We start from the raw sequence: 22,678 nt of genomic DNA, 5'->3' as shown, positions 1-22,678 counted from the left end.
ACAAGTAATGACAACACTTAATTAAGAAATTCAATCAATTAATATCGCTGAATTCAATTTCTTTAAAAATTTACTCACACTAAGAAGTCAAATTTTACTTTATAAAATTCTTTTCCATTGTTAGCTCTAATCCCTATTTATTTTATCTCCAAGGTCCTAAACTGGCCATGAAGCCCATCAGCCCACGAAAGTATTTTATTATTCTATAGAGTATTTTTTTAAAAGCAGGAGACTCAACATAAAACAACATGCTCCTGGCTTTCCTGAAACAAGGGAGCACCTGTCAACCTTGGGCCACATTCTTGCTTGACCAGAGTCACTGACCCTCCAGGAAAGCCACGAGGCCATCCTTGTCACTTGCTTTATATACAGTTTATTCTCACTGGATAGATCTTCAAACAGATCCTCAAGGAGATTGCTCTGTCCATTCAGCAAGCTGGACTAATTTTGAACCCAGCCAAGAAAATAACATTAATTGCCCATATTTTTACCTGCCTGTGACACTTACCATTATCCTATTATGTATCTGATGACTTTCAGTTACCTACATATATATATATACACATATATATATATACACACATACATGTATATCTGGTATAAGATCATTCCTATAAATGTGTATATAATAATTAATTCATAGTTGCCTTTCTTAAGGCCAATTTCCTTTAGGAACTGGGCTATTATAAAGTTATAGGTTGCCTATGTATGATGTACTGATTCTGATGACTCCACTCACTACAAAGAAAACCAGTTAAAACAACAATCTCAACCTCTACCTTATGATCATCTTTAGCTAACAGGCCTGTTCTCTCCCACAGTACTTAAAGCATATTCTTTTTTTAGACTAGGAACTTCTAGAAGCCCAATGTTAAGCAACTCTGTTGGAAAGTTTCTTTATGTTAAGGTAAAATCCATTTCCCTTTAACTGCTAGTTCCTGGGCTAGATTCCAGCCAAAAACCAAAAACCTCTGACATCACAAAATTATTCATAGAATTGAGGCCCGGCTTTCCTAAATCGATGAGTACTTTTAATTACCAGTATGAAAGAAGAAATTGTTTCAATAAAGCAAAAAAGCAAAGTCTACCTAAAGGTCAATGGCCTCACACTTTATTAAGTAAGATTCAAACTACAGCCCAGCTTTCTAAAACTAACAATGCAAGTCATTTCCACATCCGATGACCCATCTCTCATAGGATAGTGTCAGTATTTGGCATCAAATGTCCTTTATAAAGTGAAAAACTACAGAATGGCTTGTTTTGTATTATGTGCTACAAATCTGCTTGCCAATTTTGTATGACAGGAGAGTCAGTTCATAAAATTATATTCTCATTAAATAATATTATGTAATATAATATATAAAATATTAATTTAAGATACACCTATCAACTTTTCTTCAATCTCCAAGGGAAAAAAAAAAATCAGGCTTTAGTCAAAGTTTAAGAACATTAAAAATTATGACAGAACTCAGGTCTCAATACAATTAACATTACCACTTAACATATTGATAATTAAAAAAGGCATAGCCAAGCGCTTTTAAAGGCCTGTGTTGTAAGAAATGGCATGGGCTTACCCGATTCTCATCATAAATAATTTGGACAATACTGCGGTGTTTCTGCTCCACGGGAGGAGGGGACACAGGCTTCTCAGGCTCAGGAGGTTTAGCCGCTTCTTCTTCCAGCTGTTGCTAAGAGACCCAGAAAGAAAGATTCAGGCATCTGATGCAGTCGCCCCTCCCAGTAATTAATCGCCAGAGATAACACATGCTACTGAGCAATTCTATGGGGTAATCTTCTAATCTACTAGGGCCTAATGGATCCAAGGGTCCTAACAAATCCAATCAGACTTATTTTGACTAAGAACTAAATAATATAATCATTAGAGAATCCTTTTATATTTTAATTCTGATCAATTTAAAAGCAAAATCATAAGAGAAGCTAAACATTGGAAGCTACCCGATAGACCTCCATCACAATGACCTTTTGTAGCACAGGAAAAACACTTTGTATGTTACAGATACAGTATGCACTAATGTCTGGTAGGAAGAGTTTTGTAGCGCATTTGCAGACTAATCCTTAACTCAGAACAGCACCATGTTCAGCCCCCCAGCCCACCTTTATATTTTGCAGTCAAGAGGCACTAGCAAAACTACAACTTTGTGTACAATTACAAAACAAAAAGCAATCTGCATTACTCTGCCCGGGTTTGAGCCTTAGGGTCACCCTTTACAAGTGGCAGGATCCTAAGATCCTGAACAAGTATATAAACCACTCATTATGTAAGGTAGGAATATCAATTCTATCTACCACATAGATTTCTGAGAAGACTAAATAACTCAATATGTATCAAGCACATTACAACTATAAAAGTTCAGTAAATATTACCCACAATTATTACTGAACCAAGAAGGGACCTTGCTTGGTTCACAGCTTTTTATTTTTCAGCACGTAAGCCAGGGCTTGATACCTAGTAAATGCTCAACACACAGCTTGTGAATTTTACTGCCTAAGATAACAGCAGAGACACGGGGTAAAGATGTTATGTCTACTAAAGCCTCTAGGAAAAAATAATTTGTACTTCTAAGACTGCTAGTCAAGACTCCTAGTCAAGTAAGTCAACCTAAGGATAAAATTCCTCCAAGAGACAAGCTTCCAGGACCACGTCCACCTTGGAATTCAAAGTACTTTTGCAGGCTGCTATCTGTATAAGCAAAAGACAGATATTTGGAGTTATGAAGTCATTTTTATGGAACTGAGTTCTTCATTCCCTTCCTTTCCTCTGCTTAGAGGGCCTTCTTTTAGGATCCCTGTTAAGTAGGTATGGAGAAAGGAATAAACAAGCTTCCAGAAATCACGTTTTGTTCTTAGTACCAGACAAAATCATGGTAACAGAAAGACTAAAAACAAACAAAAACAAAAGATACAAACTTTCCTCACTTATTTGTTCTTTTACATGAACTTTACAATAATTTTGCAAATTTAAAAAGACCTAGAGTTTTTATTGAAACTGTATAAAACATACAATTATATATAAATGATGTTCACATTACTAAAATTAATACTGTGTTTCTATGCATCTGTGGTATAGTTCTTTACTCAAGTTGCCCTTTATATTCCTCAATAAAATTTGTAGCTCCTATATACCTCATAATGGTCATACAACATATTTCATTATTTTTAATTATTATAATGGATTACACATTACTGAGCCTTTACTATATGCCACATATCATACAACCACCACATAATTGAGTGGGTATTATTAGCAGGAGTACTGCTATTTCACAAGTGAAGAATCTAAAGAAGAGAGACCAGATCTGAGCAACTCAGCAGAATCAGACCCACTGATACAAAAAAGAATTGTCAGGCATATTATTATAAATTTAATATGACTCAATAAATAAAAGATGGCTGAACATTTTTTTAAAGCAAGGTAATATTTTTTACATGATGAGATTTAAAAATTAGCCTAATAGAAATTAAAGCAATAAAAACAATTGAAATTAAAGATCTATTTGACAGATTAGATATAACTGAAAAGAGAAATGCAAACTGAAAAACAGAAATGAAGAAATTGCCCAAACAAAGCCCCAAGAAGCAACAACTGGGAAAGAAAAAACAATGAAGAGACAGGAAGACAAGAGTGTAAGATGCTACATCTAATAGAAATTTCAGGAGATAACAAAGAAACTATAGAAAAAGATGTGGGGGGAAAAAAAAGATAATGGCTTAGAATTTTCCAGAACTGATTAAAAACTCTAACACATTCAAGAAGCCCAATGTGCTGTAATGAGCATTGGGTATTATATAAGACTGATGAATCACAGACCTGTATCCCTGAAACAAACAATACATTATATGTTAATTAACTGAATTTAAATTTAAAAAAAAAGCCCAACGAGTCTTAAGCTGGACAGATTTCAAAACAAAAACACATCCCTAATAACTCATACTAAAAACAACAGCACACAAAGATACTGAAGTCAGCCAGAGAGAAAATTCAGACCATCCACGAAACAATACAAACTAGCCTAAAGGGCTGATGTCTTAACAGTGGAAGCCAGAAGACAGTGTGCTGGGACAAAAAGAAGCACATAACAAAAATATCTCTCAATAAACAGGCATAAATAAAAGACATTTAAGTCACAACAATTAAACAAATACTTAATCTGCCAATGAACGGATCCTCACTAAAGGAAATTCTGAAGGATGTTCTTCACGCAGAAGCATGTACCCCCAAACAGAAGATCTGTGCTGCGAGAAGGACTGATGAGCAAATGCGAACGACAAATATGTGCATACACCTAAATGAGCACTGACTGTATAAAATAATGTCTTTGGTGGTTGAAATAAAACAAGGAAAACTAAAATGTATGACAAAAGTAGCATAAAAGTTGGGAGAAAAGAGAAAGAAATCAAGAAGTTCCATGCCCTCATACTTCTCAAGAAGATGGTTAAGATTTTAATTAGTTTTAGGCTTCAAGTTAAATAGGCTGATAAATTGGCGGGGGGGGGGCACAATAAACAAAAAAATTGGGGATAAAATCCAAAGTAGTGGGGTAAAAGGAAATGTAGTAAAACAAAGAATCAACCCAAGATAAGGACTGGAAAAAACAAACAAGAATACCAAATTCAGCATAAAAAAGATAGGACAAATAGTATAAAATAGTTAAAAATAATTGGGGTATCACCAATCATCATAATCAGGTTAAAAGAACTAAATTATCCTGTGGAAAGACAGACTGTCAGACTGGATAAAAAACAAAATCCAGCTATATACCTATATAAGAGATATACCTTAAATATAAAAGCACAAAAAATAAAGGGAAAGGGGGGGCCCGGGTGGCTCAGTTAGGTAAGCATCTGACTCTTGATCTCAGGGTTGAGTTCAAGCCCCTCACTGGGCTCCATGCTGGGCATGGAGGCTACTTAAAAAAAAAAAAAAAAAACCCAATATTTTGGGGCGCCTGGATGGCTCAGTTGTTAAGCATCTGCCTTCGGCTCAGGTCATGATCCCAGCGCCCTGGGATCGAGCCCCACATCGGGCTCCCTGCTCCACAGGAAGCCTGCTTCTCCTTCTCCTGCTCCCCCTGCTTGTGTTCCCTCTCTCACTGTCTCTCTCTCTCTCTCTCTCTCTCTCTCTCTCTCTGTCAAATAAATAAATAAATAAATAATCTTTAAAAAAAAAAAAAAGAAAAGAACAAGAATAACCACTTTCAACATTGTATTGCAGTCCTAACAAGAGCAATAAAGCAACAGAAAAGTAAGGAAAAGATTTAAGGACTGTAAAGAAAGAAACAAAACTGTCTTTTTTTTTAAAACTATTGATATGACCATTACCTACACAAAAAGCCCAAAAGAACCTACAAATAAGAAATCAGCATTAAAAGGATAATTCAGGGAGACTGGTCTATAAAAAAGTCAAATGCAACAGAAAAATGTAATTTTTTAAAAAGATATTAACAAGAGCGTCAAAAATATAAAGTGGCTACAGTTTAATTAAATGCAAGGGATATAGATTATTTATGAACAAAAAGAAAAAAAAACATGAAAGACCTCCTAAATGGACAGATATACAATATTCATAGATTGGAAGACTCAATGTCATAAGGACTTCATTCTTTCCAAATTGATATCTATATTCTACATGATTCCAATGAAAATTCCAGAAAGATGTTTTAGAGAATCAAAAAAGTTACATGAGATGGTAAAAAAATTTTAAATAGCTAAAGCATGCGTGCAGAAGTGGGGCTTACCTTACTGGAAAAAAGGTATTATAAAGCTCTAGTAATTAGGAAAGTATTACTGTATTTCTGCATGAACATCACAAAGAGGGCGGGAGATAAATAAGAACACAAAGCCCAGAAATCAACAGATACATAGATGCAAACTTGAATTATATTAGAGCTAAAATTGTAGAACAGTTAGAAAAGGATGAACTTTGCAATTAATTATCCATAGATAAAATAAATGAATGTGACCCCTACCTTGAGGCAGAGACACAAAAAAGCCAATTTCTGGCAGATTAAGAATAATGTAAGAAACAAAACTATGAAGTTTTTTTTTTTTTAAGATTTTATTTATTTATTTAGAGAGAATGTGCACAAGCAGGGGGAGGGACCCAGGGAGAGGGAAAATCTCAAACAGACTCCAGGCTTAGCACGGAGCCTGATGAGGGGCTCAATTCCATGACCCTGAGATCATGACCTGAGCCAAAATCAAGAATTGGATGCCCAGCTGACTGAGCCACCCAGGCACCCCACTATGAAGCTTTTAAAAGGACAAAATAGTCAACTGTTTTAATGATTCCAGGGTAGTCTCATGTAAGATCCAAACAACTTCTGTTCACCAAAAAACAAAATTAGGCTCAAAGACCTAAATCTAAGAGTTAAAACAATAAAATTTACAGAAGAAAACACAGGAATAAATCCTTGTGGCCTTAGATTATGCAACGGTTTCTTGTAAATGACACCAAAATCTCAAGTAATGAAAGAAAAAATAAAACGGGCTTCATCACAAGTAAAAACTTTTGGCCCTGGTGTGATTCAGTCCTACATGGCTGTTCTCTATCACGGGTGTCTTTTATCTCCGGCTGCCCTCTCTCCCACACAAGATTCCCACCCCACAGAAGATTCAGTGGACAATGACATGAGCCCCGTGTGGCCCCAGAAATATCTTTTCAGTTATGAGGCCAACAAGTGCCAAAGAGTATCACTTTAAAGTGGATAATGATGAAAATGAGCACCAGTTACCTTTAAATGAATGGTCAGTTTTGGGGCTGATGCAAAAGAAGAATTGTACATTGTTAAAGCAGAGGCAATAAATTATAAAGGCAGTCCAATTCAAGTAACATTGGCAACTTTGAGAACATCTGTACAGCCAATGGTTTCCCTTGGAGTCTTTGAAATAACACCACCTGTGATCTAAATGTGGTTCAGGCCCTGTACGTGTGGACAGCACCTAGCAGCTGTGGAGGAAGATGAAGTCAGAAGATGAAGGTGTGAAACTCCACAGCGTATCTGGAAAGTGACCTGCCCCTCTAAGAGAGAGCAAGTTTCCACAGGAAAAAAAAAAAGTGAAACTGGATGATGAGGAGGAGGATGAGGAAGCAGAGGAAAAAGCTCCAGGGAAGAAATGTATACTCAATATTCCAGTCAAAGAGGCATAAAAAAAAAAAAATCAAACCAGAATGGAAAAGACTCAAAACCATTAACTCCAAGATCAAAAGGTCACGAATCCTTTAAGAAGAAAAACGTCCTAAAACAGCAAGAGGATCTATTTCTGTAGAAGACATTAAAGCAAAAATGCAAGCAAGTCTAGAAAAAACATGCTGAACGATCCTGGTAAATTAAGCCCAAAGATGGGGAGAGGAAAAAGAGAGACAAATATAGTCCATACTGAAAATCAACAATCCAGACGAAAGTCTTCTATTTTAATTTCAATCCCCGTTCCTGGTTTGCCACCCACCCACACCCCCTTCCAGGCTGGAAGCAATCTCCATCCTGACTTCCCAAAGCACTTTCATCTGACTGCTGTGATCCAGGGAACCTTATACTTTGCTCTCTGTTACTTTGCATTTGACTCACCTCTTGGACCATGTTTTATTCACCTTTGTATCTCCCTAGCTGCTCAATAAATACTTATATGAATCAAGAAAGGGGGGAGAAAACTCTTTTGTACACCAATGGATACTATCAGGAAAGTGAAAAGACAACTCACAGAATAAGCGAAAATATCTGCAAATCATATGTCTGAATGTCCAGAATATATAAAGAACTCTTACAACTCAACCATAAAAAGACAAATAACCCAACTAAAATGTGGGGCCAGAATCTGGATATTTCGCTCAAGAAAATATACAACAAGCACATGAAAAGCCATTCACCTTAATCATTAAGGAAATTAAAATCAAAACCACAATGAGATTCCACTTTATATTTACTAGGATGGCTATCAAAAAACAAACAAACAAACATGCTGACAAAGAAGTAGAGAAAATGGAACCCTCCATCATACACTGCTGGTGGGAGTATAAAATGGTGCAGTCACTGTGGTAAACATTCTCATGGTTCCTCAAAAATTTAAACACAGATTTACCGTACGACCCAGCAATTTCACTCCTGGGTATATATCCAAGAGAACTGAAAAAAATATGGTCACACAAAAACTAGTACTTGAATGTCAGAGCAGCATGATTCATAACAGCCAAAAACAGCCAAAAAGTGAACACAACCCAAATGTCTATCACCTGATGAATGAATGAACAATACACAGTATATCCATGAAGTGGAATTTTATTCAGCCACAAAAAGGAATGAAATACTGATACAAAATATAACATGGGTGAATCTTGAAAACATGCTAAATGAAAGAAGACACAAAAAGTCACATATTATATTATTCTATTTACCTGAAATATCCAGATAAAAATCTATATAGACACAGAATAGATTAGTGGTTGGCAGGGGCCAGGGAGAGGGGGACTAGAGAGTAACTGCTAACAGATATGTGGTTTCTCTTTTTTATTTTTTGGTTTCTTTTTGAAGTGATTAAAATGTTCTGGAATTATATAGTGGTGATAGTGGCACAACTTTACGAATATGTTAAAAGCCACTACAATTGTATATACTTTAAAAGGATGAACATTATGTATGTGAATTTATTTCAACATCAAAAAAAATTTAAAAAAATCCCCCCTCCTCCCATCCCCAGAAAGCAAAATGACAAGCCACAAATGAGATAGCTGCCATACACATAACTGACAAGAGACTTTAGGAAATACTAAAAATAAGAACATGACAGAGTAACAAACCACGTAAGGAACACCAATAACCCATAAACAAACGAAAATAAGCTCTCACTCCTAAAAAAGGAAATGTCACGTAAAACTTCAGTGAGAGCTATTTATTTCACATCCAGTTGAAACAAATGATCAGGTGAAGACAAGCTTATGTACAAATGAACTTGTAAGGCTGCGGTGGGAATGTAGAGCTGAACTGCCATTTTAGCAAGTCTGGTATCATTTAATTTACTCAAAGACGCGCATACTCTCGAGCCAAGCAATGCCATTCCTGTGCGCGTGCCCTAGAAAATCGGTTTACACGTGAACCAAAAACACAGCACCACTGTATGAAATAGCAACAAACCAGGAACAACCCATCCAGTAAGATCAAAAACAGAATGGACAAACAAGATTTGCTATTTATAATCAGACAACGTAGCAGGGGAAATGAGTAGATGCAACTAAGGAAACTAATAGCAAAAAAAAAAAAAAAAAAAAAGGTAAGTCAAAGGATATACAAGACATGATTCCATGTACATAAAGTTGAAAAATATGGAAAACTCAACATTATCTTCTTTAGAAAGACAAACATATATTCTTAGAATATCAATAAAAGACCAGTAAAATCAAACACTTACTTGTTTCTTTTTCAGTTTAAGGATCTGCTGTTCTACTTTTGCAATTTCTCGATCTACACGATCCATACTCTGTATTAACTCTTCCTTTGAAAGTTTTGAAGGTGAAGCATTTTGATCATCTCCACATGGCTGCCCAGAGATTGGAGAGGATGGAGCTTCATGTTTGCCTCCAAATGCTGGATCCTTTAGAGGAGAAAATCAATAATTTATTCCTGACTAATAGCCAATATTAGTGTGAAGATTCTCTTAACTGAAAAAGTCCATTTTAAAACACAGCAGAGCCATGTATGCTATTTCTCTATCCGGTGTCCGAAAGTAGCAATTTTCATACACGCACACATACAACACACCCTATTGACATCTATACGACTTTCATAGCGTAGACGTATCATTCACTATTTTGAATATCCTAAAAGCTATGTAGAAGGAGGTGGCTAAGAGGCCAAACAGCCTTTAGTGTAACAACAGTGAGACTGTAGAGAGTATCTGGGGAAATAATAATGCAATCATGACAAAGGAAGATACCAATTTCTTAACCATTTCCTTACAATGGTTCTTCAAAAGGTCTGAACTTATAGGCTGGGAAAACTACAAACTCCATGTAAAATCTGCGTGCCCACCCAACTTAGCAGCTATGATATGGCCAAGAGTTCTAACAAAAACTTTTCAGACTTTCCAAGGGCCAATAATCAGATACAGAAATGACCTAGGAATTTTATTGCTACTAACACCTAGGCCTACCCTTATAAAGGGCAACTAAGCCTGCCCACGTTACAGTGCACATAAGATCTCTTAAGCCAAATATGTCACCCATTCCACCTCCAAATCAGCAGAGAACTACAGCAGAAGGAAAACCCCTCCACCCAAAATCTACCACCCTGTCAACACACATACACACAGTCTATTAAATTCCAGTCTAAGGTGAAGCTATAACCAATACTGTAAAGCACATGAATTTTAGATTAAGGTACTAATTTTCTTCAGGCTATAAGAAGCCTAGGATGAGCACAGTTCATAGGACTATCGAGCTCCAAATGTATTAAATAATGATTAAGCAACTGAGAAATCAGTAATTCTAACCAAGAATGCACATAACTATACCTGGATATAGTTGTTCCAGAACACCTTGGAACAGAGATTTCAGCTAAAATATGTGTATTCCTGAAAAATCTCAGACTCTGTAATAGTATATGCTAAATATAAGACTTCTGGGGAAAATGGGATTATGGCTATTACTTAAAACCTGTACAACTTTGTCAGCAGAGCACTAACAAAAACAGTAACTATTCTAATAGAGGTAATAATGTAATTGAAGCTCCAGTATCATTTGCAATCAGCCTACAGTCAACCTTTGCTAGCTTTACACTGCTTCTGTTGTTAAGGTATAAATCCTTGAGGTCATTTGCTTCCAATAGAAAACAGTATGTTTCATCAAAACAAAAAATCCAATTCAGGGTATAACCATCTTGATCAACTTTAAAAACAAAAAACACAGGAGGTAGTATCTTTACGGTTTCTTTTTGACACTTGAATCTCCACTAGTTAGCTTAACAGTGAAAAGCAGAGCAGTTCTTGAATGCACTAATTTTCAAATCTTCTTAAGGTCTTCGGACATCATGAAGGCTACTTCTTTTAATTATGAGACCACTTGATCCTGAGAGCTTTGAAACATTAACGTGCAGAAAAAAAAATCACTTATGAACCACCAAGACTTCCATGTTATATTAAAACATTCTCCTACCATATGCATATGAGTCCAATTGTGTCACAGAACACGTATAATAGCAAAACATTATATTTCGATTCTGCAGATTTTGGAAATTCTCCTCAGGTGATCTGATGCACGCCCTAAGAACTCCTATTACAAAGCAGTATTTTCCACTGACTTCTGTTCTAGTGAAATATTTAACAAAAAAACAATTCCTTGAGTGCCTACTATGTGACAGGCACTAAGTAGAAGGTTGAACAAAACAGACATGATGCTCACCCTCACAGAGTTTATACTCTTGTGTTGGAACATACTGATAGCTATTTTGGAAAAAGAGTTAGATTCCTACCTCATATCTTATTATCACAATAAAAGCCAAATAAGAGCAAACATTCACATGAGAATTATTAGCAAATCTCAGGGAGCCTCAAACAAAAAAGGGTATTCATGTTATCTTGGGCTCAGAAAAGCCAACAGCAAAAGATATATAAAAAAAGAGAGAGAGACTGATGGATTAAAATAAACACAATCTTCAAAATAAAATAAAATAAAATAAACACAATCTTCTATTTACCAAGACAGTAATAAGAAATTTAAAAGGCAAATGAGAAAAATCATTTCCAAAATGTGAACTCTACAAATCAATATAAAATCAAAAACATACCACCAGAAAAATGAAGATATGAAAAAACAATTCACAAAACAGAAAAAATAACCAATAAACAAATGAAAAATGTAAATTTTACTGTAAATCAAATAAACACAGTTAAAAATTTATCAAGTTAACAATTATTTTTTTAAGCAACAACTACGCGGCATCAGCAAGGCTCCACAAGAATTGGGCACCCTATGCTCTGCTGTCAGGAATACAAATTGGTCCTACTCTGGCAGGGCAATCTGGAAACAACCATGAAAGTCTGCAAAATATGTCGACTGATCTGAAATTGATTCTACTAATAAGAATTACCTTAAGGAAAGAAATAAGAATGAACACCAAAAACATCAGCCTGAAGAACATATGTCATTGCTCTAATGAACAAACAGTTAACCTACATGTATGACAAATTACTTTATATCCGTAGATAGAATACTAAGTAACCCCAAAAAATACAGTTGCAAACTTAACTGACACAAAAAGAAGCTCATGACATACTTAAGCAAAAATAGTTACATACAATGTACAAAGTGAGCACATTAAGATACCCACTGGAAGATAGAACAAAGTATCAGAAAGTTAACAACTACCTCTAACTGGTGAGGCTGTAAATTACTTTCTCCTTCAGGCTTATCTACTTCTATAAAAGATACACTTGGGCTTAACAACATTAAAAAAAAAAAAACCCACAAACGCTAAATCCCTATTTCAAAATCCCTATTTCTTTAAAAAAAAAAAAAAAAAAAAAGTCATGGTTTACAACTTAGTGGGGAAGAAAAGTAGGACCAGGAGGCAGGAATCGTGGGTTTTCATTCCAACTCAGCAGGCATCACCTACAGCACTTAATTTTTCTTAACATCTGTTTTCTCTACTATCAAATGGAAATAGGATGTACTATGATCCAACATGTCACATTTTAATGAATGGGACTTTAAGATCCCTTTCTGCTAAAAAAACAAAAAAAAAAAAAAAAAATCCTAAAGCTATAAAAAACATCTGTAGTAATTTATTCAGCCATGGAAGAAGACTTTTATTCACTGTATCTTTTCTTTTTTTTTTTAATGGTACAAAACATTTCTTATAAACCCACAGACTATAATACATACATTTCACATAGTAAGGCAAGGCCTCAAAAATCCCAGAAATTGAGCTTATTTCTAGCTGATCACAAAAGAGTTTTTCTCCACCTAACCTATTATTTTGCAAATTTTCAAATTTATGTAAAAGTTGAAAGAACAGTATAATGGAAAAGCATTTATCCTTTATCCTTCACTGGTTAACATTTTGCTATTTTTGCATTCTCTCCATATGCACACATCAAACTTTTTTTTTTTTTTGGCAGAACTATTTGGAAATAAACTGAAGACATATTTACTATCTTTTTTTTTTTTTTTTAGGTAGGCTCCACATCCAGTTGTAGAGCCCAATGTGAAGCATGAACTCCCAACCCTGAGATCAAGACCTGAGCTAAGATCAAGAGTCCAACACTTAAAAAACTGAGCCATCCAAGCACCCCCATGTTCACCATCTTTATTTATTTTTAGAGAGAGGGAGGGGGGCAGAGGGAGAGGGAAAGAGAGAATCCTTCAGCAGGCTCCACAGTCAGTGTGGAGCCCAATTTGGAGCTTGATCTCACAACTGTGAGATCATGATCTGAGCCAAAGTCAAGAGTTGGATGCTCAACCAACTGAGCCACTCAGGTGCCCCCATATTCATTATCTTTTAAATCACTTTTCACTGCATAAAAACTCAAAGAAAATGTGTGGGTACTTGTTTATCTGATCTCAGGTTGAAAAGGGCCATTAGCCATGAAGGTAAATAAACATTACGGGAGAAAGATTTGCTAACAAAAGGGGGGGGCAGGGATAGCAAAAGGGTTAACACTATACTGTTAAAAGAGCATCAAAGAATTAGTTTATTATTTCTAAAACAAATATTTATTTAGTACCTACTAAGTGCCAGGAACTTCCGAATCTGAAGATTTAATGATAAGCAAAATACACAGTTAAAAAAAAAGATAAACTCAGTAACAAAATAAGGGCATAATGCACAAACATGCATTTCACAAAAGGCAAGTAACAAACACAAGAAGAGGTTTGATCTTAGTAGAACCTCCTCATAAATTCACAATATATGCTGTTTGAAACGTCACAAAATACAGTTACATAATAAAAGTAGTTCTCTCTAACATAACAGAATTATAGGTCAAACTATGGAGAGAAACCAAATGTGCATCAACTGATGAATGGATAAAGAAGATGTGGCACAGGGTGCCTCAGTGGCTCAGTCAGTTAAACGTCTGCCTTGGGCTCTGGTCATGATCCTGGGGTCCTGGGATCGAGTCCCGAGTCAGACTCTCTGCTCAGCAGAGGGTCTGCTCCTCCCTCTCCCTCTGACCCTCCCCCCTGCTCTGCTCTGGCTGGTGCTGTCTCTCTAATGAATAAATTTTTTTTTAAAAAATCTCAAAAAAAATGTGGCATGTATATACAATGGAATATTACTCAGCCATCAAAAAAAATGAAATCTTGCCATTTTCAACAATGTGGATGGAGCTAGACAGCATTATGCTAAGTGAAATAAGTCAGTCAGAGAAAGACAAATACCATATGATTGTACTCCTATGTGGAATCTAAGAAAGAAAACAGATGAACATATGGGAAGGGGGAAAAGAAAAAAAGGAGAGAGGGAAACAAGCAGTAGGGAACTCTTAAGGATAGGGAACAAACTGAGGGCCGATAAGGAAGGTGGGCGGGGGATGGGCTAGAGGGGTGATGGGGATTAAGGAAGGCACTTGTGATGAGCACTGAGTGTTGCATGTAAGTGATGAATCAGTAAATTCTACTGCAGAAACCAATATTGCACCTTATGTTAACTAAAATTTAAATTTAAAAAACTACAGATAATGTTTTTCCTCTGTATTTTCAAATTTTCTAAAGAAACTATTTTTTACATAAATTAGAAAAAAATTTATTTTCTTTATAAAAAGTTTAAGCATGGTAATTGCAACTGAATTTAAGGGGATTATTTTAAATTTAATTTAAATCGAACAAAACTGTGGTTGTCTTGAGAACAACTGACCACATTTTACAGCCCAGCGAGCCGGTACAAAAGGCTTGAGAGTTATTCAATAGCAATTTTTCTTTACAGCAGTCCTCAGATTGTTTTCATTTACCAAAAAGTCAAAAGTACTGACTTTAAAAGTCTGGAGCACTACATGTGGTTTTCAGTTTTGTTTAACAAAATTTTTACTTTCCCATAGCACTAACCTGTAGAGACTGGCATAATCGGACTTTCTTTTAGGCGCCGTGCCTGGATATGGCTAAATAAACATTACAGACCGACCGACGACTCCGCAGGGGAAGAGCACAAATATTTACCTTCTTAGCGTCTGCAGAAGACCTCAACCCTTCTGGCAGCGTGTGCACGACAGGTAAAACCGCGGCGCTGACGCGCGGGAAATGGGGATCAGAAACCTGCTCCAGACGTGGTCGCTTGGATTCCAGGGAATCATGATCCACGGGGGATGGCCCTGGGTGAAACTGTTCATATCCAGTTCTCCTTTCTTGAGGCCTAACACATAAAAAGAAAAGAAACACTTGAAAATTGTAAAATGATATACAACTTCCTGCTAACATCCCTGGTTGGACTTTGAAATAAATGAGAAAATTATGCTTAATACTAAAGTGAACCTCCTCCCCCTCCCCCCCAGAATAAGAATGTACATAAACTGCTGTTAAACTTCTAATAAAAAAAAGTTTCTTCAGGGGAGATGGGAGTGGCAGTAGTAAAGTGAAAGACATAACAAAAGATTTCAATTTGCAGAAAATTTAGAGATGCTGAGGAATATCCCTAAAACATTATTTTTAAACCTATGCCGTAATAATTGAATTTAGTACGATCTAGACTAGAAGAGCCACCATTTTTAACCAATAATAAAAACAAGGAGGAAAAAACAAATCTCCCAGCAACTGTACATGGAAACATAAATGACTTGAGTTGTGAGGTACTAAGACTTAAAGATGAGTCTCTTGAGTGGAAATGTAACATTGCTTTGAAATTTTGACCCCCAAAATATGCATTCTGCCTAGTTTCTGCAAGTACATAAGCATCTTAAAAGTCAGGAATCTGTCTCTGATTCCTTTACATGAGTACCGTGTGTGGGTATTAATTTCACTTTCCCTTTCCTACCAAAGTATTTACAAAAGCACCATTTTACTTTGTGGCCAAGCTTTAAACAAATGTTTCACAAAACATTTCTCAATGAAAAGGATTATCACTGGGTTTCCTATTTGTTTTTTTCTTTTTTTTTTTTTTTTTTTTAAGAGAAGAGGACAGAGGGAGGGTGGGCAGAGAGAGTGGGAGAGAGAATCCCAAGCAGGCTCCACACCCAGCATGGAGCCCAATGTGGGACTCAATCTCACAACCCTAAGACCATGACCTGGGACGAAATCTAGAGTCAGGTGCCCAACTGACTGAGCCACCCAGGCACCCCACCACTAGGTTTCCTTTTTAGAAGAGATGATGAAATAAACCCTGAGGTCTATAAAATTATTATATTTCAAAAATCCGCAAGTGCCTGGTTGGCTGAGTCAGTTAAGCGTGGGCCTTCAGCTCAGGTCATGATCCCACAATCCTGGTATCAAGCTCAGCATCAGGATCCCTGCTCAGCAGGGAGTCAGTTTCCCCTTCTCCCTCTGCCGACCCCCGCTTGTGCTCTCTCTCTCTCAAATAAATATTTTTAAAAAATCTGAAATCTCATTCAAGACATAAATCCCACTATCTTCTCAAAATTCACAATGATGTCACAAAATATAGTGCAGTAGAAAGCCTTAGGAAGAAGACAAGGATGGCTGCTTTGGCCACTTTTTTTTTTTTTTTTTAAGATTTTATTTATTTATTTGCCAGAGAGAGAGACAGTGAGAGAGGGAACACAAGCAGGGGGAGTGGGAGAGGGAGAAGCAGGCTTCCCGCTGAGCAGGGAGCCCGATGCGGGGCTCAATCCCAGGACCCCGGGATCATGACCCGAGCCGAAGGCAGATGCTTAACAACTAAGCCACCCAGGCGCCACCTGCTTTTGCCACTTGTATTCAATATAGTATTGGGAGTTCTTGTCAGAACATTCAGCAAGAAAAAGAAATAAAAGGCCTCCAAATCTGAAAGGAAGACATAAAGTATTTCTATTAAGATGACATGATCTCATATGTAGAAAAATATCAAGAATCCACCAAAAAAAAAGTTAGAGCTCATAAATGAATAAAGCAAAACTACAGGATATAAATTCAATGTGCAAAATTCAGTTGTATTTCTATATACCAGCAATGAACAATCTGAAAATGAAATTAAGAAAACAATTCCAGGGATGCCTGGGTGGCTCAGTCGTGGTTAAGCATCTGCCTTCAGCTCAGATCGTGATCCCAGGGTCCTGGGATGGGGCCCGGCACCATGGGAAGCCTGTTTCTCCCTCTCCCACTCCCCCTGCTTGTGTTCCCTTTCTCGCTGTGTCTCTCTCTGGCAAATAAATAAATAAAATCTTAAAAAAAAAAAAGAAAGAAAGAAAGAAAACAATTCCATTTAAAATAGCATCCACAAGAACAAAAGTTAGGAAAAAATTTGACCAAGAAGGCCCAAAACTTATACACTGAAAACCACAAAACGTTGCTGAATTAAGGAAAACTGAAATTAATACTAAGACATCTCACACTCATGTACTAAAAACCTTAGTATTGTTAAGATGACAACACTACACAAAGCTATCTACATATTCAATGCAATCTCTATCAAAATCCCTGGGGTGTTTTTTTGAGAAAAAGAAAACCCCACCATAAAATTCATATGGAATCTCAAAGGACCCCCAAGAGCCAAAACAATCCTGGAAAAGAAATAAAGTTAGAAGAACTCCTACTTTGCAATTTCACAACTTACTACAAAGCTACAGTAATCAAGAGTGTGGTACTGACATAAGGGTAGATATACAGACCAAGGCAATAGAATTAAAAGCCAAAAAATAAACTCTCACATCTATCATTAGTTGACTTTTAACAAGTGTGCCAAGACTATTCAATGGGGGAAAGAACCATCTCTTCAACCTATGGTGCTGGGGAAACTACATATCCTCATGCAGAAGAAAGAGGATGGACCCTTATGACAGACCACCTGCAAAAATTAACTCAAAATAGATTACAGATTTCAAAGGTAAGACCAAAAACTCTAAAACTCCTTGAAAAAAACAACAGAGAGAAATCTTCCTGACCTTGGATTTTGCAATGAATTCCTGGATATCAAACCAAAAGTCCAGGAAACAAAAGAAAAAAAAACACAGATAAATTGGAGTTCATCAAAATTTCAAACTTTAGTACATCAAAGGACACTATCTAGACAGTGAAAAGAAAACCTAGAAAATGGGAGAAGTTATTTGCAAATCATGTATTTGATAAGCTTTTTTTAAAGATTTTATTCATTTATTTGAGAGAGAGAGCGCACAAGCAGGGGGAGGAACAGAGGGAGAGGGAGACTCCCCACTGAGCAGGGAGCCTAACTCAGGGTTTCATCCCAGGACCCCAGGATCATGACCTAAGCTGAAGGCAGATGCTTAACTGACTGAGCCACCCAGGTGCCCCTTGAAAAGCTTTTTATATCCAGAATATATAGAACTCCTTCCCACAACTGAACAATAAAAGGACAACCCCTCAAAAAAAAAAAAAAAAGAAAGAAAAGAAAAATGGGCAAAGGATTTGATAGACATTTCTCCAAAGATATACAAATGCAAATGGCCAACAAACTCATGAAAAGATGGTCAACATCATTCATCATTATGGGAACACAAATCAAAACCACAATGAGGTACCATTTAATACCCAGTAAAGAGGCTTAACTTGTTTTAAGAAAGGGGGGGGATTACAAGTGTTTACAAAGATGTGGAAAAATTGGAACCTCATGCACTGCCACTGGGAATGTAAAACTATACAGCCACAAAACTTTACAGTTCTTCAAAAAGCTATACATAGAATTACCGTACGACACAGCAATTCCACCTGGACGTATGAGGTATATATCAAAAAGTACTGAAAACAGGGACTCTGAACAAAGGTACTGAAAATGGACTCAGACACTTGTACAACAAAATTCGAAGCAGCATTATTCACAGTAGATGAAAGGAAACAACCCTTGTCCACCAACAAAGGGATAAACAAAATGTGGTATATACATCATCCAGTGGACAATTATTCTGCCACAAAAAGGAATAAAGTTCTGACACATGCTACAATATGGATAAACCTTAAAAACATTATGCTAAGTGAAATAACCCAGACACAAAAGGACAATTATTGTATGACTCCATTTATGAAATAATTCATTGAAAAAGAAAGTAGATTAGAAGTTACCAGGGACTGAGGGGGGCGGGGAATTACTGCCTAATCAGAACAGAGTTTCTCTCTGGGGTAATGAAAAAGTTCTGGAAATAGTGGTGATGGTTGCACAACATGGATGCACTTAATGCCACTAAACTGGAACATTTAAAAATGGGTAAAATGGCAAATTTATGTTACATATATTTTCCCACAATAAAAAAGTTCACACACAAATTAATTCTTAGAATCATGACTAATAAAGACTAGCCTAGGAACTAAAGAGAGATCCGAAAGGCTAACACAAAAATTTTATATGAGAAGGTTACTACTACTTGAAAGGATGATTTATACTTTTTCACCAGTTACTCTTTTCCATTCACTCAACTCACTGGACTCTGACTTAATCGCCCATCGCTTGTTTCATGGTTATTACAAGAGGTCACCACTCACTAAAGTCAGCAATGACCTCCTGAAACTGAAAGCAAAAGAATATTTTTAGACATATGCTGACCTGTCCTTTACTTACTCCTTCCTTCCTGAAACTCTCCTGCCTCTTGGGTTCCAGGACACTGGAACACCCTGCTTGTTGTGGTCTAATGTAACAGTCTTCTGCTGGCACATGCGACAGTTCTCCATAGGGAACACGAGCACAGATCATTTTAAAACCGTCAACTTCCAGAGAACCTGAGCTTCCTTATCCACTCTTCACCTACGCTGACTACTGAATAACAAACCTATAGCTCTCTGCTCTCTGCTTCTCCCACAACTGCACTTCTCTCAATGCGCATCACATAGAAAGCTTCCAGCTCACCCTTCTTGGACCTTTCACGGAAGCAGTGGCCCCCAAGTGTGCGTACCTCCAGGGCTGCAAAGAAACAAATCCTCTGCAAGCCAACAGTTCCCAAACGTCAACAAAATTGAAGAACTTAAGTTGTTAACTAACATTTTCGTCTTAAATACGTGATTTAGGGTATATACCTCATAAGAAATTATTTTTGTGGATAAGGTTTCGTGGTACCTTCATCAAAATAAAAAATAAGAACAGAGTATATGCTGCCTTTATTCTATCAATGGGTAATATGTTGAAAACAGCCCCGTCTATCTCATTAATGCATGGATGCATTTCCATGAAATTTTACTTATATTTGATAAATTTGTTTCTTGTTTTCTTAAATGATTGCTGTTTTGATCTTGAAATAATAATTATATTTCAATCCAGAAGTTTCTTTAGTAGATCATCTTTTAGAAACAGATACGTTTACATATTGTTGTTATAAGATAGGTTGATCAATAAATGACTGAATAATCAAAACGAATCACATTAGGATACATTTTGTGAAAAAAGAAGAATTAACATATGAGTTCCAAGGAAAAAAGGAACAAAATAAGAAGTTCTGTTAGAGACAAGTTTGTTCATATATGGTATCATTTTAAGTGGACGAGGGTATCAATTCACTGTGGTATTTAGATTCTACCAGAGAAGTTTAAAAATGTATTATAGCAGTTTTGCTTTAAAATGCCAATATTTTCAATATGACAAATTATATTGATCTTTTAAGACATATAAAAAACTTTAGATGTCAACTTGAAAATGTACAATACAGCTTTTCAATATTCTTTTGAGAAATATGCAAGTAACCTGTTTGAAGACCACGATTTCAAAACCATTTTCCTTTCTCTCTCTCTTCTTCAGAGGCTTCTGTCTCATGGTATCTTTAGACGTTGGGGACCCTCTGGGTTCATCTTTAAACTCTAGCCCTTCTCATTTTCCGCCCTCCCTGGATCACATGTAGCAACCTGGATCCTCCCCTGAGCATGCTGGATACACCTCCACCTGGATGTTTCACAGGAACCTCAAACTTAACTCATACCAAACTCAAGCTGTCTGTGCCTTGTTGCTTTTTTCTTGATCTCTATCCCAGTGTCACGGCAATGGAACCAACAGCCATCCGACAAGCTAGAAACCTAAGATTAATCCAGGTCTCCTCCTTCGCCTTTGCCGACTGCTATGACTGGGTGGCCTCACCTCCTGACTCCAGCCTGTCTTGTCTCAAGCTCCGTTTCACTGCCCTACCTTATGCCCACGCTCTCTCTCTCTCAGGTCTCATGTTCTCTCCACTTCTAGTCTATCCACCTCAAATTCATCCCCCACAGAGCAGCCAGAGGTCTTCTATCAGAAACAAGCAACCAACATTAGGCTAAAGCCCCAGCCCCTCAACACAACACTTAGAATCAGGGCCACTGCTGGCCTGCAAGAAAATTATGTGTGAAATGTCTATAAGCAAATGCAACCCACTGGTACACAGGGCCTGGCCAACTGCCCAAGCAGGATTTCAGCCCTCGGTTTTCCCCTCAACCTACAAAAGTTAACTTCCAAGTATTACATTTTACCTCTAGTGAATCTGCCTACGAGATTTACCGAAGCCAGAAGGTAGAATACACCCAGTGCTAGAGAAGAACACAAGGCTACCAGGACACAGGACAATTAAGACAAACACTGAGTACAGAAAGCTCTCTTTCCATCAAGAAATCAGGCTAGGGGCGCCTGGGTGGCTCAGTCAGTTAAGTGTCTGCCTTCGGTCAGGCTTCACTCAGCAGAGAGTCTGCTTCTTCCTGTCCCTCTGCCCCACCCCCACTCATGTGTGCGCTCTCTCTCTTTCAAATAAATAAAATCTTTTAAACAAAAGAAAGAAAAGAAAAAAGAAATCAGGCTATTTCCCATTTCAGCTTGCATATCCTTTTTACAAGAACAAAACTACTCATGGATAAATAAATGTATAATTTAGCATTTAAAATTTCAAAAACAAATACAATTTTATATTGAAGTCCTGGGGGAGTTAAGCATGAAAACTGCATTTTAAATGAACATACTGCCTTTTAAAAACTAAATCCAGTGGAAAGGTACTGCCACTCTGGAAACAGTCTAGTCTTTTCTCAAATGGCAAACAAACAGAGAACTATCATATGATAAAGCAATTCTACTCATAGGCATATTCTCAAGAGAAAGGAAAATCCATGGTCAAATAAAAATGTGTGCATGAATGTTCCTAGCAGCATTATTCATAACAGTCAAAAAGTGAAAACTTGGGGCGCCTGGGTGGCTCAGTCGTTAAGCATCTGCCTTCGGCTCAGGTCATGATCCTGGGGTCCTGGGATCGAGCCCCACATCGGGCTCCCTGCTCCGCGGGAAGCCTGCTTCTCCCTCTTCCACTCCCCCTGCTTGTGTTCCCTTGCTCGCTGTCTCCCTCTCTGTCAAAATAAATAAAATCTTTAAAAAAAAAAAAAAAGTGAAAACTCAAGTATCTATCAATTGATGAATGGATAAATAAGGTATAAAAAAATCAGCTTTTCATACTAAAAAAATCTCTATAGATTTTTAAACTTAGCAGTTCTTATATTTTACTGACTTCCATGACCTCTTAATATCATCTTTAAATATCTTTAAAACAAATTAAAGTTATTAAAAAAGTTATTAATTGGGTTTTTTACTATAATATACCTACTATACCCTATCATTTTAATTTTTTTTTTTAAAGATTTTATTTG

The 22,678-nt window shown here is 36.8% G+C and overlaps 1 protein-coding gene and 1 pseudogene across 20 annotated transcripts in view; one reads left to right on the top strand and one right to left on the bottom strand.

Annotated features, from left to right (window-relative positions):
• Positions 1-22,678, bottom strand: part of NCOR1 (nuclear receptor corepressor 1) — a 152,794-nt gene that overhangs the window by 94,361 nt on the left and 35,755 nt on the right. For all 20 annotated transcript variants that reach the window (XM_025863922.2, XM_073881764.1, XM_025863928.2 and 17 more), the window contains exons 4-6: positions 15,161-15,353; positions 9,421-9,603; positions 1,575-1,688 (exon numbers count right to left, since the gene is read on the bottom strand). In XM_025863922.2, coding sequence (XP_025719707.1) covers positions 1,575-1,688; positions 9,421-9,603; positions 15,161-15,353 — 490 coding nt within the window. The remainder of the gene's footprint in view (positions 1-1,574; positions 1,689-9,420; positions 9,604-15,160; positions 15,354-22,678) is intronic.
• Positions 6,556-7,403, top strand: LOC112817175 (nucleophosmin-like; annotated as a pseudogene).

Source organism: Callorhinus ursinus, unplaced genomic scaffold (assembly GCF_003265705.2).
Source record: "Callorhinus ursinus isolate GAN/ISIS: 27379988/994484 unplaced genomic scaffold, GSC_fseal_2.0 scaffold43, whole genome shotgun sequence".
Lineage (NCBI taxonomy): Eukaryota > Metazoa > Chordata > Mammalia > Carnivora > Otariidae > Callorhinus > Callorhinus ursinus.
Note: the sequence above shows the minus strand (reverse complement) of the source record. Positions and strands in the feature narration are given on the sequence as shown.